This window comes from Polyodon spathula, chromosome 17 (assembly GCF_017654505.1).
Source record: "Polyodon spathula isolate WHYD16114869_AA chromosome 17, ASM1765450v1, whole genome shotgun sequence".
NCBI classification, from domain to species: domain Eukaryota; kingdom Metazoa; phylum Chordata; class Actinopteri; order Acipenseriformes; family Polyodontidae; genus Polyodon; species Polyodon spathula.
The window spans coordinates 37390003-37405163 of record NC_054550.1 but is presented as its reverse complement, the minus strand read 5'-3'; the positions used below and the strand labels follow the sequence as shown (position 1 = coordinate 37405163).

Below are 15161 nucleotides of genomic sequence, written 5' to 3'. Positions count from 1 at the left end.
TGAGAGTGGTCACACAACACTGTCAGTGTGCATGTCAGTGTGAGTCTGAGTGTGTCAGTGTGTGTGTCTGTGTGTGTGTGAGAGTGGGAGAGTCAGTGTGTGTGTCGTGTCAGTGTGTGTTTGCGTGTCTGTGTGTGTGTGAGCGTGTCAGTTGTGTGTGAGAGTGTCAGTGGTGAGTGTGGTGTGTCAGTGTGGTGTGTGTGTGAGCGTGTCAGTGTGTGAGCGTGTCGTGTGTGTGTGTGTGTGTGTGTGTGGGCGTGTCAGTGTGTGTGAGCGTGTCAGTGTGTGTGTGCGTGTCAGTGTGTGTGTGTGAGCGTGTGAGTCAGTGTGTGTGTCGTGTCAGTGTGCATGTGTGTGTGAGTGTGAGTGTGAGAGAGTGTGTGTCTGTGTGTGAGAGTGGGACATGCCCACTCCAGCGTGAGTCTCAGTGTGTGTGAGCGTGTCAGTCACACACCAGACTCACACAGTGTGGGCGTGTCCCACACACTCGTGGTGAGGCGTGTCAGTGTGTGTGGGCGTGTCAGTGTGCACAGTGTGGGCGTGTCACAGTCACACACACACCCTCATCAGTGCACACACACCGCACAGTTCAGTGTGTGTGTGGGCGTGTCAGTGTGTGGGCGTGTCAGTGTGTGTGTGGGCGTGTCAGTGGCAGAATGATAATGTCAGAGCTGCCTATAGCAATAGCACATGAACTGATGAACTGTGTCCCGGAGCGTTCCGCCTCCACTGTTTAAACTGTCAGATGCACAAATGACTTGAAAACTCTGTTTGATTTCTTGAGAGTTTTTCCTTTGCATTCTGGGTGTATTACAGGGTTTAGAATCCATTACAAGTGTAGGGGTATAAAACTAGACATAAAACTACACATCAATGTTTAAGCAGAAATTATGAACTGAAAAGTAGTTCAGTCCTAACCCTAACCCTAACCCTCAGTCCTAACCCTCCTCCTCCCTCAGTCCTAACCCTCACCCTCCCTCAGTCCTCACTCTCCCTCAGTCCTAAGCCTCACCCTCCCGAGCCCATTCAGGCAATCGGGTGGAGTACTCAAAGTCGGGTCCTTTATATCGCAGCGCATGTAAATACATAACCAGCTCCTTCTCCGTGGGGTCCTGCCTTTCAATCCTGCACTCACTGCACAGGGGGTCCTTAACCGGGGGCGAGCCCGGGGCATCCGCCTCAGTGCCGGCCTGCATCTCCCTGACTGCGTCGGCATGAGGATTTTCTGCCGCTGTTTCCTTGAGGTCTGCGTCATCAGCTGGAGGAACTCCCTGGGCACATGAACTTCCTTCAGGCACGTCACAGCAGCCCGAACCCTTTCCTGTCCCTTTATTCATGCTGTGATCGCTTTCAGTTTGATGAGCAGGCGCACCAGAGCCAGCAACCTCATTCAAAACATTTTCTCCAGCCTGACATGTCCCTGCGCCGTCCTTACTTAGCCCCAGCCCCTGGGGTGTCGTCCCCTGGTCGATTTCCCCCTCCGCGATGTCCAGGAGATGCAGGCTCTCGTTAACCCGGTGTTCTTCCACCAGAGCCCGGAGCAGCTCCTCGTTGCTGAGGTCCGCGCCCGCCCCGGCCCCCCTCGGGCCCCCAGACGGGGGAGCTGTAGATGGGGTGCCCCAGGAACTGCAGGTGAACGCGGATCTGGTGCGTCCGTCCTGTGAGGGGCAGGCAGCTGACCACACTGGAGCCACTGCGGCTGTCCCAGTGCAGCCAGCGGAACACTGTGCGACACGGCTTTCCACGAGGGTCCACGCGACACACACCCACCTGAGACAGGGAGGGGGAGATAGCGTTATTACCTGCTGGTTCTGTGTATCCAATACTGGATGCAGCGGCTGTTTCCCCACTCCACCCCAATCAGTCCCCCTCGTCGCACTGAATATATTAGTAAATATCCTGACTGACTCATCCTCTTCAAAAACAGCAAGACGTCAGTGAAGTGGTACTCTCCATTTACCAGCAATGAACTGTCAGACAACGCCTGTCTACCTTGCACCCTACACCCACCTTGTAGGACACCACGAGGATGGGCTCCTCGCATACAACCTCCCCCTCAGGGAACTGCCCTCGAACCCGGCACACATACTCCTTCTCCAGCTGAGAGAGAGAGAGAGAGAGTTAGATTCAGACTCACACTGGCTCCACACCCAGCCCTGTTTAAACACAACCCCCAGTTTAGTATATCATTGAAATGATCAGGAGCCAGGAAGCTTGAGCTATCAGGCACCTATTAATAAACTGTTTGTCACCCTATATAGCTGCGTGGACATCTCTGAACAGCCACCCTGTACAGGCAGAAGTACGATCAGATCAAATCAGAGCAGATTTTGAAGGGGCGGGGGAAGATTGCTCAAACTCCTCGCATCTACCTGGGTCATTTAAAAAATATATCGGTGGCAGACTGATATAGACACACAGACAGGGTGGTGATCTGCTGCAGCGTTCCTCACCTCTCTGGCTCTGATGAGCTGGTCCAGTCTCTGCGATGGCACACGCACACTCTCTCTCTCTCTCTCTCACACACACACACACACTCTCTCTCTCTCTCTCTCTCTCTCTCTCTCTCCTCTCTCTCTCCAATGAGCTCTCTCTCTCGATGGCACATGTACACACACACACACGTACACACACGTACACACACACACACACGTACGTTCCTCACTTCTACCTGTCCTCCAATGACGCTGGTGTGTTCTCTCACCGATGGTGTCTGTACCGACACACACAGGTCACTCTCTCTGTAATGCACTGCTGACACACACACACACACACACACACACACACACTCTCTCTCACTCTCTGTGTTCCTCACCTCTGTCTCTGACGAGCTGGTCCAGTCTCTGCGATGGCACACACACACACACACACTCTCTCTCAGACACACACTCTCTTGTGGGAGAGACCTCTGTCTTTCTGGCTGACGATCTGGTCCAGTCTGTTCCTCCGAGTCCTCTGTCCAGCTGGTCCATTCTCTGCGATGGCACACGAGACACAGTTCTCTGCTCTCAACCAGGTCACTCCGCGCTCACCGTTCCTGTGTCTCTCGTCCTCAAGGAGTGGCTGAACAGAGTCTGCTGCGATGGCACACACAGTCTCTGCGATGGCACACACACACACTCTCTCTCTCGTTCCTCACCTCTCTGTCTCTGACGAGCTGGTCCAGTCTCTGCAATGGCACACACACACACACACACTCACTCGTTCCTCACCTCTCTGTCTCTGACGAGCTGGTCCAGTCTCTGCAATGGCACACACACACACACACACACACACACACACACACACACACACACACCTCTCTCTCTCGTTCCTCACCTCTCTGTCTCTGACGAGCTGGTCCAGTCTCTGCAATGGCACACACACACACCACACACACACCCACACACACACCCACTGCTCGACCGTTCCTCACCTCTCTGTCTCTGACGAGCTGGTCAGTCTCTCCACACACACACACACACACACACACACACACACACACACACACACTCTCTCTCTCGTTCCTCACCTCTCTGTCTCTGACGAGCTGGTCCAGTCTCTGCAATGGCACACACACACACACACACACACACACTCTCTCTCTCGTTCCTCACCTCTCTGTCTCTGACGAGCTGGTCCAGTCTCTGCAATGGCACACACACACACACACACACACACACACACACTCTCTCTCTCGTTCCTCACCTCTCTGTCTCTGACGAGCTGGTCCAGTCTCTGCAATGGCACACACACACACACACACACACACACACACACTGAGAGAAGAGAAGGGAGTGGAGAGACACCTCTCTGTTCTCTGACGAGGCTGGTCCAGTCTCTGCAATGGCACACACACACACACACACACACTCTCTCTCTCGTTCCTCACCTCTCTGTCTCTGACGAGCTGGTCCAGTCTCTGCAATGGCACACACACACACACACTCTCTCTGTTGTTGTCCACCACCAACAAACCAGCCTCCTCCAACAGCACCTCCAGGGGCCGGGCGCTCACCGGGGGCTCGTGGCGGTGAACCGTGTTCCGCAGGAAATCATTGTTCTGGAGGACAGGGGGAGGGAAGGGAAGGGAGAGGGGAGAGTTGGGAGGATAAAGGACAGTGGAGAAAAAGGTGAGAGAAGGGTAGAGAAACAGGATGGAGAGAAAGATTAAAAGAGTAGGGGAGGGAGAGAAAATCAGGTTTCACTGCTATACACCCCCAGGGGGTAAATGAAATGATAAATCTTAATACTGTACAGCATGACTAGTGAAGAAGTATCTGTATGAACGTACGGTCTTATTAAAGGGTGTATGTACATGATATATATAGCGGCAATACGCAGGCACTGTGACAGACACACAGGCAGTTTAGTACCTTCAGTAGGATGCCCAGGTCCCGCACGGGCTCCTCGTTGAGTCTGATCCGGCCGGCTGCCGCTGCCTGTCGGTAGTACTCGACGGGCTCGGCCCGGAACTCCGAGCTGAACACCTCCAGCAGGGTCTTGCCGACCCAGCGCCCCTTGCAGTAGGTCTGGAAGTCAAAGTAGTACGGGCGCACCTTGCGGAGCCCGCCCTCGAAGTAATAACTCGTCTCCTGGAAGTGCTCCTGGCTGAAGCTGACGCCCGGGTTTCGTTTCTGCGGCGGGGGTACGTATCTCTCCCCAGGAGGGAGCTTCTTGCCCCCGGCGCCTCTCCGCCTCTTGCCGCGGCGGCGTCCTGGCTCCTCGGTCTCGTCGCTTTTCCGTTTCTGCGCCGGTTCGGGGATCGCGCTGTCGGGAGCAATGGGACTGGGTTCGCGTTTCTTTTCTGTTGTAGGTTCTGGACCTGAATTCTCAGCGTTATCCATCGGACCCGGTCTGATTCCCTGAATTGCGCTGTAATTAGAACTGCATCGCGGTCCGGCTCCAATTCGGGCAGTAAAGCGTCGCAATGTTAATGGGTAACGCTGGTTCTGATCGAACCCGCTTCAAGACCCCGCTTGGGGTCGTTGGTTCTGGGTCTGTTGCTCTTTGCAGACGCCTGAGCCACGGCCCACAGAGCTGATGGGTCCGATCGTGTTCTGACCAGCTGCCTGGTCCAGTATGAGATTCCGATTCGGAGCCCTGATCTGGACAGGAGACTCACGTGTTATCATCCTGCGCTCCTGATTTACTTAACGTAGCTTCTCTACGGCATCATAAGGGTGACCTGGCCACGCCTGATGAAATGTAATAGAAGTCGCGTTTTGGTTGATGTGAGGTTGTTTTTATTGTTGTTATTTCTTTGAATTTGTTTGTTGTGTTTTTCTTTACTTTTGACATAAGGATCAGACTAAATATACACGTGTCAACCCGCAACTGAGTCGAAAGAGTCTGTTTGCTCCCTTGCTAGCTGTGTAACATTGACTTATTTTTTATCTTGTTTTCTTTAACTGAAGATAACTGATATTATTACAAATTATATATATATATATATATATATATATATATATATAATATATATATATATATATATAAATTTGAAAATGAACATGAACGGAATGAATTCAGAAATGACTAATTGAGGGACAGTTAGGGGCTCCGTTAGAGCACAAACACGAGTATATTTAAACATGATAAATTTTTTTTTCAATATATATATATATATATATATATATATATATATATATATATATATATATATATATATGTATAATTTACAATGTTAATGGCAGCAGCCTACAGAACAGAGGGTTCGACATATTTATACACAGCATTAAAAAGGAAACAACCGTTTATTTTATTTGAAAGGATTTCATATACACCAGCACTTGATAGTCTCTTTAATGCAGTCTATTGATTATTTGTGTGTAAACAGGTTCTTCAGCTAAACCATGCCAGTTACCCTATTCCAACACAGCCCCCTATCCTCCCTCATATAAAGACCAGCAACCTAGTCTGTGGATGCTCTCCTCAGCCAATATGAAAAGCAGACTTTATTCCCTCTGTATAGGCATGCTATCATAGAACGATGTATTACCTTCCCTTCAATCGCTGAGTGCACAGTTCTACCACGTCACGTTTCCTATTCATTTGTTTTATAATGCATGTATGCTTTTACAGAGTTTCGGCAGGGCAGCGTATTGAATGCATAGAGTTCACACAAACTATTCAAATTTCAACAGATTACAATAATAAACAGTGACGAAAGGGGATCTTATTTAATATGATACACTAGATCTGCTTTTCTCAGCATGTTTGACAGTCTGCTCATGGACTGGACACTCAGCATGTTTGACAGTCTGCTCATGGACTGGACACTCAGCATGTTAGACAGTCTGCTCATGGACTGGACACTCAGCATGTTTGACAGTCTGCTCATGGACTGGACACTCAGCATGTTTGACAGTCTGCTCATGGACTGGACACTCAGCTTGTTTGACAGTCTGCTCATGGACTGGACACTCAGCATGTTAGACAGTCTGCTCATGGACTGGACACTCAGCATGTTAGACAGTCTGCTCATGGACTGGACACTCAGCATGTTTGACAGTCTGCTCATGGACTGGACACTATGACAGTCTGCTCATGGACTGGACACTCAGACAGTCTGCTCATGGACTGGACACTCAGCATGTTAAACAGTTGTCTGCTTTTTCTATGTTTGGGAGAGTCTCAGAGCAAGACTTCAGCATTGCAGTTCAAGAAACAGACCAGAGTCCTGTGGTGCTACAACTTTTTATTCAAATAAATCCACCAAACACAAGCCCCTGGATTTCGTGCATTTCTGCATTGTGCTGTGAGCTTACAGGAGGTGTTGTACCAGGATACATCAGCCAATAACAACCCTGTGAGCACACAAACAAAGAGGGACCTGCGTGTTCATCCAGAACAGTTACATTATTACAGACCTTCTGGAAGATTGCTTCCATGCAAACTACTTGAAGATGGCAGAAGAAGAAACGCTGTAGCTTTTTGCTGGAGTTTATTTTTTTTTAAAACATGGTGATTGATTCATGACAATCTTTGAAGAAGGGGAGAGGTGGTCTGCTGGAACTCATTTGAAGAAGGGGAGAGGTGGTCTGCTGGAACTCATTTGAAGAAGGGGAGAGGTGGTCTGCTGGAACTCATTTGAAGAAGGGGAGAGGTGGTCTGCTGGAACTCATTTGAAGAAGGGGAGAGGTGGTCTGCTGGAACTCATTTGAAGAAGGGGAGAGGTGGTCTGCTGGAACTCATTTGAAGAAGGGGAGAGGTGGTCTGCTGGAACTCATTTGAAGAAGGGGAGAGGTGGTCTGCTGGAACTCATTTGAAGAAGGGGAGAGGTGGTCTGCTGGAACTCATTTGAAGAAGGGGAGAGGTGGTCTGCTGGAACTCATTTGAAGAAGGGGAGAGGTGGTCTGCTGGAACTCATTTGAAGAAGGGGAGAGGTGGTCTGCCTGAACTCATTTGAAGAAGGGGAGAGGTGGTCTGCCTGGAACTCATTTGAAGAAGGGGAGAGGTGGTCTGCTGGAACTCATTTGAAGAAGGGGAGAGGTGGTCTGCTGGAACTCATTTGAAGAAGGGGAGAGGTGGTCTGCTGGAACTCATTTGAAGAAGGGGAGAGGTGGTCTGCTGGAACTCATTTGAAGAAGGGGAGAGGTGGTCTGCTGGAACTCATTTGAAGAAGGGGAGAGGTGGTCTGCTGGAACTCATTTGAAGAAGGGGAGAGGTGGTCTGCTGGAACTCATTTGAAGAAGGGGAGAGGTGGTCTGCTGGAACTCATTTGAAGAAGGGGAGAGGTGGTCTGCTGGAACTCATTTGCCTGGGGCAGTATTTGGTACAGAAGAGGTGCAGAGTGCTATCAGAGGACACTTTTTTGCTCTGTGGTTCTGAACGGATCGAGTCAGTCGGACTCAGGACCTGAAGCAGCACACACTGTCAGAGGTCATCTCTGGGGGGGAGAAAAAGATTTAAACCACTCGCTAGCACTCTGACTGCAACACGCTTCCAACCGCAGAAACTCTACAACAATACAATCTGGATTAGCACCTCTAAATGAACTGAATATGGGACAATACAAAATCACAATGACACAGAACATGCTTCACACTCTCCACTATCCGCTCTGTTTAAACTGTCACTCAGCTAGTTTCTCATATCCAGATCACTCTGTGCTCTACTCGTTGGTTCATTCAAACATTCATTCATTAACTAATTCAGCAATAATTCAAGAGAGTTGAATCAGGAAAAAGATCAGTCAGACAGATTTGACAGATACAAACAGACAGACATGCATACACATAGAGAGACATACATCCATGCATACATACAGTCAGTCAGATAGGACAGACAGACAGACAGACCTGAGTACAGCATACATGCATGCAGACAGACAGACAGTCAGATAGTACCAGAATAGGACAGACAGACTTGAGTAGGGCATACAGACAGACATACATATAGACAGTCCGAGGGTCCCAGAGCAGGACAGACAGACGGGTACCTTGGCCTCTGGCGCTGCTTGTCAGTGAGGGGCACGTAGACCACGCCCATGAGGGGCTTCCTGCTCACAGAGCCGTCGCTCTGCCGGTCGTACTGCTCCAGGACCTGCTGCCCTCCCTCGGGGCCCACCGGGATCACCAGCCGGCCCCCCGGCTTCAGCTGGGCCAGGAGCTGAACCAGAGAGAAGGGCGAGGATTGGGGGGCAATGAAATCATTCATTCATAACTGCAGACATCTCCCGATAGTGCTAGAGATTAGGGAATAATGCAGACGTGCCCCTGGGGTTAGACTGGAAACTGAAGGCTGAGCCCTAATCGAACTGTTCAGCCCAGCTCAGCAGCACAAATCCCTTACCTCTTTGGGGAGGGTAGCTGCCGCTGCCCCGACGTGGATGGCATCATAGGGGGCGCCCTCAGGGTACCCCAGTCTCCCGTCACCCACTGGCAGAGTGAAGAAGGGGCACAGAGTGAGGGAGAAGTGCAAAAACAAGATTGCGAACCATTGTGAAACCAAAATGCTGATCCCATGTTTCATGGCACATGGGTACACTACGAACAGCAGTCTGAACCATTCCTAACTGATAAATACAGATACTGCACTGGTGGGAAAGGCAGTGTGCTCTCTATAACATTCAGCGTTTCAATTATTGTGGGACACCCCTCCCCTCCCCTCCCCTCCCCTCCCCTCCCCCTCACCAACAAGCTTGACCCGTCCGGAGGTTAGCAGCGTGGGGTCATCGGCTCGGACGTTGCGCTCAGAGTCCTGAACCAGCTCAGCAATGTGATCAATACCCACCACACGACCGGAGGAGCCCACCTGTGCAGAGAGAGACGGAGAGAGAGGATGTGGGAGCAGGTCAATCTAAATCTGAACCGCTCTCACTCATCACAGCACTGAGAGCCAACCTTCCCACGCCTGTGAGTCTGTAGGGTTACTAATAGGTGTTGTTAACGCAACTGTAAGAGGAGGACCAATTTATTTAACATCAAACTCTGTTATTGATTCAGGACAGGCATCCCATTCGAGACATTCTCACCCCCTCACACTACGTTTCCAGAAATGAACACAGTATCTGCACTCGTGTAAGATTAGGTGGGAGACAGGGCGGTCCGGCACCCACCATCCTGGCCAGGCAGGCAGTGAGGTAGCCACTCCCTGATCCCACATCCAGCGCAGTGGCTCCCTCCCCCAGATTGTCACTGAGCACCTCCAGAGAGTGTGCATGCTGCAGAGAAATACAGACAGAGAGAGAGAGGGTGGTTAGGGATACAGACACACACAGAGTATCAGAGAGGCGGGGGTTAGGGATACAGACACACACACACACAGAGTATCAGAGAGGCGGGGGTTAGGGATACAGACACACACACACACAGAGTATCAGAGAGGCGGGGGTTAGGGATACAGACACACACACAGAGTATCAGAGAGAGGGGGGTTAGGGATACAGACACACACACAGAGTATCAGAGAGGCGGGGGTTAGGGATACAGACACACACACACACAGAGTATCAGAGAGGGGGGGGTTAGGGATACAGACACACACACACACAGAGTATCAGAGAGGCGGGGGTTAGGGATACAGACACACACACACAGAGTATCAGAGAGGGGGGGTTAGGGATACAGACACACACACACACAGAGTATCAGAGAGGGGGGGGTTAGGGATAGGGGTGTTAGATACACACACACACAGAGTATCAGAGAGGGGGGGTTAGGGATACAGACACACACACAGAGTATCAGAGAGAGGGGGGTTAGGGATACAGACACACACACAGAGTATCAGAGAGACGGGGGTTAGGGATACAGACACACACACACACAGAGTATCAGAGAGGCGGGGGTTAGGGATACAGACACACACACACACAGAGAGAGAGAGGGGGGTTAGGGATACAGACACACACACACAGAGTATCAGAGAGGGGGGGGTTAGGGATACAGACACACACACACACAGAGTATCAGAGAGAGGGGGGTTAGGGATACAGACACACACACACACAGAGTATCAGAGAGGCGGGGGTTAGGAGACACACACACACAGAGTATCAGAGAGGGGGGTGTTAGGGATACAGACACACACACAGAGTATCACAGAGAAGGGGGTTAGGGATACAGACACACACTCTCAATCCTCTGTCAGGAGTCCACACTCACCATGTGCGGGGCGCTGATTGTAGCCTTGAACCCTAAAAACACAACAGAGAATTCAAACATTATGAGCTGCACTGAAACAATACAGACCACTAGACACAAGCAGAGTATCAGAGAGAGAGAGAGTTACACACACACACACACACACAGAGAGTATCAGAGAGAGAGAGACAATGTGTGTGTTTGTGTGTGGGTCCTCATAGTGTCTCAATGAGTGTGTTGTGTGTGTGTCTCATCTCAGAGAGTTAGGGACACACACACACACACACACACACACACACACAAAATATCAGAGAGAGTTAGGGACATACACACAGAGTATCAGAGAGAGAGAGTTAGGGACACACACACACAGAGTATCAGAGAGAGTTAGGGACACATATACAGAGTATCAGAGAGAGTTAGGGACACACACACACACAGAGTATCAGAGAGAGAGAGAGTTAGGGACACACACACATCAGAGAGGACACACAAGGGTTGTAAAGACAGTCAATGAGAGACACACACAGAGGGACTAGAGCCCAGACTTAGGCATGTCTTGTTATTCTACCCAGGATGAACCATTGTGCTTTCTGTTTACACCACGTGTAAATCAACCATTTACTTCTAGCAGCACACTGTTTCCAGTCCTTCACTTAGTAAAGATTAGCCATTGCTGTGGGGAGCTCTATTGCTGATGCTTCTGTTACAAGCCGAGCATCGAAACATGAAAAGCACATTCACTTTGGAATACCCAAATGCCCAGTGTAACAGCAATGACGCAACACAGGGCAGCTGTCTCTGGCACGCTTGACCAGCGTCTGTCCCCAGTCCTGAGCTGGCTGCCTGAACGCTCTGGGGCTTGGCGTCTCTCACCGATAGGCTGCGGGGAGTCCATGTAGGGGAGATCCGAGACGTAATGCCCCCGGTCTGTGGCCAGCATGACTTCATACACACGCTGAGACCGGATCACACCATGCTCTGAGGGAGAAAGGAGAGTCAGAGACCAGGGCCAGCTTCACAAAGCACCGCTACAGTAGCACTTATTATTTTTTATGGCAGTGAATTGGATTTAGCAGACTGCTATCTAGACCAGCTTTGTGAAACTAGCCCCTGATCCTTTAAAGCACAAATCATGCAGCAAACCACAGCACAGCACCTCTGAACTGGACGGGTCCTTCCAGCTCAGGCGGGTTCAAGGGCCAAGTCTTTCCAAAGAGCCACGCTGGTCTGCACATGTGGATATATAGACCGTTTACCTCGTCTCACCAGCAGGGGTCAGAATCTGCACACAGGAATATCCCCTAGCAAGAGTCCTGACGCATCAGATGATTGTTAATGGCTAGGTACTGGGTTAGGGTTAGGGTTTAGGGCAGGGGTTGCTTAGGGTTAGGGTTGGGGTTGGGTTAGGGACACGGTGGCTTGATTTGTAGGCCTTGATTACACAGGCCCTCACCACGCAGGTTCCCGATGAGCTCTGCGTGGGTTCGACCGCTGGACATCCACGCCACAGTGCGAGACAGCAACAGGCCCATGGGGAACGCCACTGCAGCCAATCGGATAGCAGCCTGCATCGCCGCCCTCAGCTTGCCAGCCAATCACAACGCAGACCGGTCACAGAAAGAAAAAAACATTATGGTCAAGCAGCAGCATTGTAACTGTACGCACGTGTTTGCAAAGGGCGTTAGCGGTCCGCCTCTGCTTGATTCAGCTCTCTGACTTACACATACAAAGAACCACTGAAATATTGAAAACAGCGAATTTGGGAGGAGCCCCTAAAGTATGTCTGCACAGCCGAACCCTAAACTCATCCAATTACCGACCCCCGACGTGTCGAGGCAGCACTGCATTCTTCTGATATCATTTCGGATTGTTTTTGGAAGAAAGTCTTGCAGTGCAAGATCAGACAGCGTCAAGAAGTTTATCACACATCCACCAGCGCGCTTACCTGCGAAACAAAATCTCAACACTTCGCCCTGCTTCACGGCAGAGACCCTGCTTCTAGCGGGTTGCGCTTGTTTCTAGAACACATTCAAGCCAGTAAGACGCTGTTATTTACAGGCTGACGCACGTCTCGCCGCTTACGGCCTGTTAACTTTTATATGATTGACAGTAGGAGTAGCTTATCGTTTCAAAACTTCTAAAAAAATCTGTTTTCTGATTGGCTGTATTCAGCGTCTGGCCTTGTTGAGCAACACCTGCAGGATGTCATTGGTTTGAAAGAGGGATGGGCTGCAGAATGGTAGATGGGGGTGTTTACTGTGTTTGTTGATTAATTCAGCTGATAGTATTGGGGAGATAATTACAACTAAAGATTTATTTAAGCTTCAAGAAGACCATTTTAAACGGTACGCTAATCAAGCATTGTATCTCTTTTAGTACGAATGAGTCATTTTGCACAGGCAGAGACTAAAGCGACGATCGCTGCCTCGCAGCTGCTGCTGCACAGTCCCTTCCAATAGGACCTCGCTCGTTTCCGTCTCATCCGAAGGGCGGAGCACAGGGAGGTACACAGCGACTCCGTGGCTGAACTGGGATTGAACCAGGACCCCCTGCTTTACCCACTGGCCCACCAACCCTCCTTGAAAAACTGTACCTCATAACATTGTGGCAACTGTGTTTTATTAACTCACAGACAGGCTACCCATTCAGAGAGAACCAGCGCGAGCACGCTTTGTTTTGATTTCATAAATGATCGTATTTACTTTAAAACGTCAGACGTCTTCGTTTTAAAATTGCATTTATTCAGTGTTACTAATTTATAACGAACCCCGTTCTTTACACGGGCCGGTTATAAGCTGCCATGAGTAGCACTGTCTCGCAGTGCTGTGGAGCAGCTGAAGCGCTGGCTGCAGCCGGAGAAGGTGGCGATCAGCGCTGAGGAGCTGCAGGCCCTGCTGCAACCCAAGAGAGGAGGCTCAGAGGAGGGGGGGGTCCAGCGGGGAGAGAGGGGAGGAGGAGGAGGGCGAAGCAGAAAGTCTTTTAGCACATTGATCTGAATACCCACGTCATATAAATCATTCAAACACAACCCTTTCAGCACATTGATCTGAATACCCACGTCATATAAATCATTCAAACACAACCCTTTCAGCACATTGATCTGAATACCCACGTCATATAAATCATTCAAACACAACCCTTTCAGCACATTGATCTGAATACCCACGTCATATAAATCATTCAAACACAACCCTTTCAGCACATTGATCTGAATACCCACGTCATATAAATCATTCAAACACAAACCTTTCAGCACATTGATCTGAATACCCACGTCATATAAATCATTCAAACACAACCCTTTCAGCACATTGATCTGAATACCCACGTCATATAAATCATTCAAACACAACCCTTTCAGCACATTGATCTGAATACCCACGTCATATAAATCATTCAAACACAACCCTTTCAGCACATTGATCTGAATACCCACGTCATATAAATCATTCAAACACAACCCTTTCAGCACATTGATCTGAATACCCACGTCATATAAATCATTCAAACACAAACCTTTCAGCACATTGATCTGAATACCCACGTCATATAAATCATTCAAACACAAACCTTTCAGCACATTGATCTGAATACCCACGTCATATAAATCATTCAAACACAAACCTTTCAGCACATTGATCTGAATACCCACGTCATATAAATCATTCAAACACAACCCTTTCAGCACATTGATCTGAATACCCACGTCATATAAATCATTCAAACACAAACCTTTCAGCACATTGATCTGAATACCCACGTCATATAAATCATTCAAACACAACCCTTTCAGCACATTGATCTGAATACCCACGTCATATAAATCATTCAAACACAAACCTTTCAGCACATTGATCTGAATACCCACGTCATATAAATCATTCAAACACAAACCTTTCAGCACATTGATCTGAATATCCACGTCATATAAATCATTCAAACACAAACCTTTCAGCACATTGATCTGAATACCCACGTCATATAAATCATTCAAACACAAACCTTTCAGCACATTGATCTGAATACCCACGTCATATAAATCATTCAAACACAAACCTTTCAGCACATTGATCTGAATACCCACGTCATATAAATCATTCAAACACAACCCTTTCAGCACATTGATCTGAATACCCACGTCATATAAATCATTCAAACACAAACCTTTCAGCACATTGATCTGAATACCCACGTCATATAAATCATTCAAACACAAACCTTTCAGCACATTGATCTGAATACCCACGTCATATAAATCATTCAAACACAAACCTTTCAGCACATTGATCTGAATACCCACGTCATATAAATCATTCAAACACAAACCTTTCAGCACATTGATCTGAATACCCACGTCATATAAATCATTCAAACACAACCCTTTCAGCACATTGATCTGAATACCCACGTCATATAAATCATTCAAACACAACCCTTTCAGCACATTGATCTGAATACCCACGTCATATAAATCATTCAAACACAAACCTTTCAGCACATTGATCTGAATATACACGTCATATAAATCATTCAAACACAACCCTTTCAGCACATTGATCTGAATACCCACGTCATATAAATCATTCAAACACA

General features: G+C 48.9%; 2 protein-coding genes across 3 annotated transcripts; both read right to left on the bottom strand.

Moving 5' to 3' along the window:
• Positions 1 to 983: 983 nt before the first annotated feature.
• On the bottom strand, positions 984 to 5103 carry LOC121329898 (RNA pseudouridylate synthase domain-containing protein 2-like). Its single transcript, XM_041275900.1, is given in 5 exon segments — positions 984 to 1566; positions 1568 to 1770; positions 2011 to 2100; positions 3998 to 4042; positions 4356 to 5103. Coding segments are annotated over 5 exon segments (1374 nt in total). The 5' UTR covers positions 4827 to 5103; the 3' UTR covers positions 984 to 1001.
• Positions 5104 to 7795: 2692 nt separating this feature from the next.
• Positions 7796 to 12648, bottom strand: pcmtl (l-isoaspartyl protein carboxyl methyltransferase, like). Of its 2 annotated transcripts, XM_041275901.1 has the most exons (9): positions 12514 to 12648; positions 12022 to 12151; positions 11442 to 11546; positions 10587 to 10618; positions 9539 to 9643; positions 9114 to 9234; positions 8773 to 8858; positions 8420 to 8589; positions 7796 to 7867 (listed from the first exon to the last, which is right to left on the bottom strand). In XM_041275901.1, the coding sequence occupies exons 2-9, from the start codon at positions 12137 to 12139 to the stop codon at positions 7855 to 7857; spliced, it is 750 nt and encodes a 249-aa protein (XP_041131835.1). In that variant the 5' UTR covers positions 12140 to 12151; positions 12514 to 12648; the 3' UTR covers positions 7796 to 7854. The 2 variants fall into 2 exon arrangements, with proteins under 2 accessions (XP_041131835.1, XP_041131836.1); XM_041275902.1 differs by lacking the exons at positions 12022 to 12151; positions 12514 to 12648 and adding an exon at positions 11725 to 11818.
• Between the last annotated feature and the right edge of the window lie 2513 nt (positions 12649 to 15161).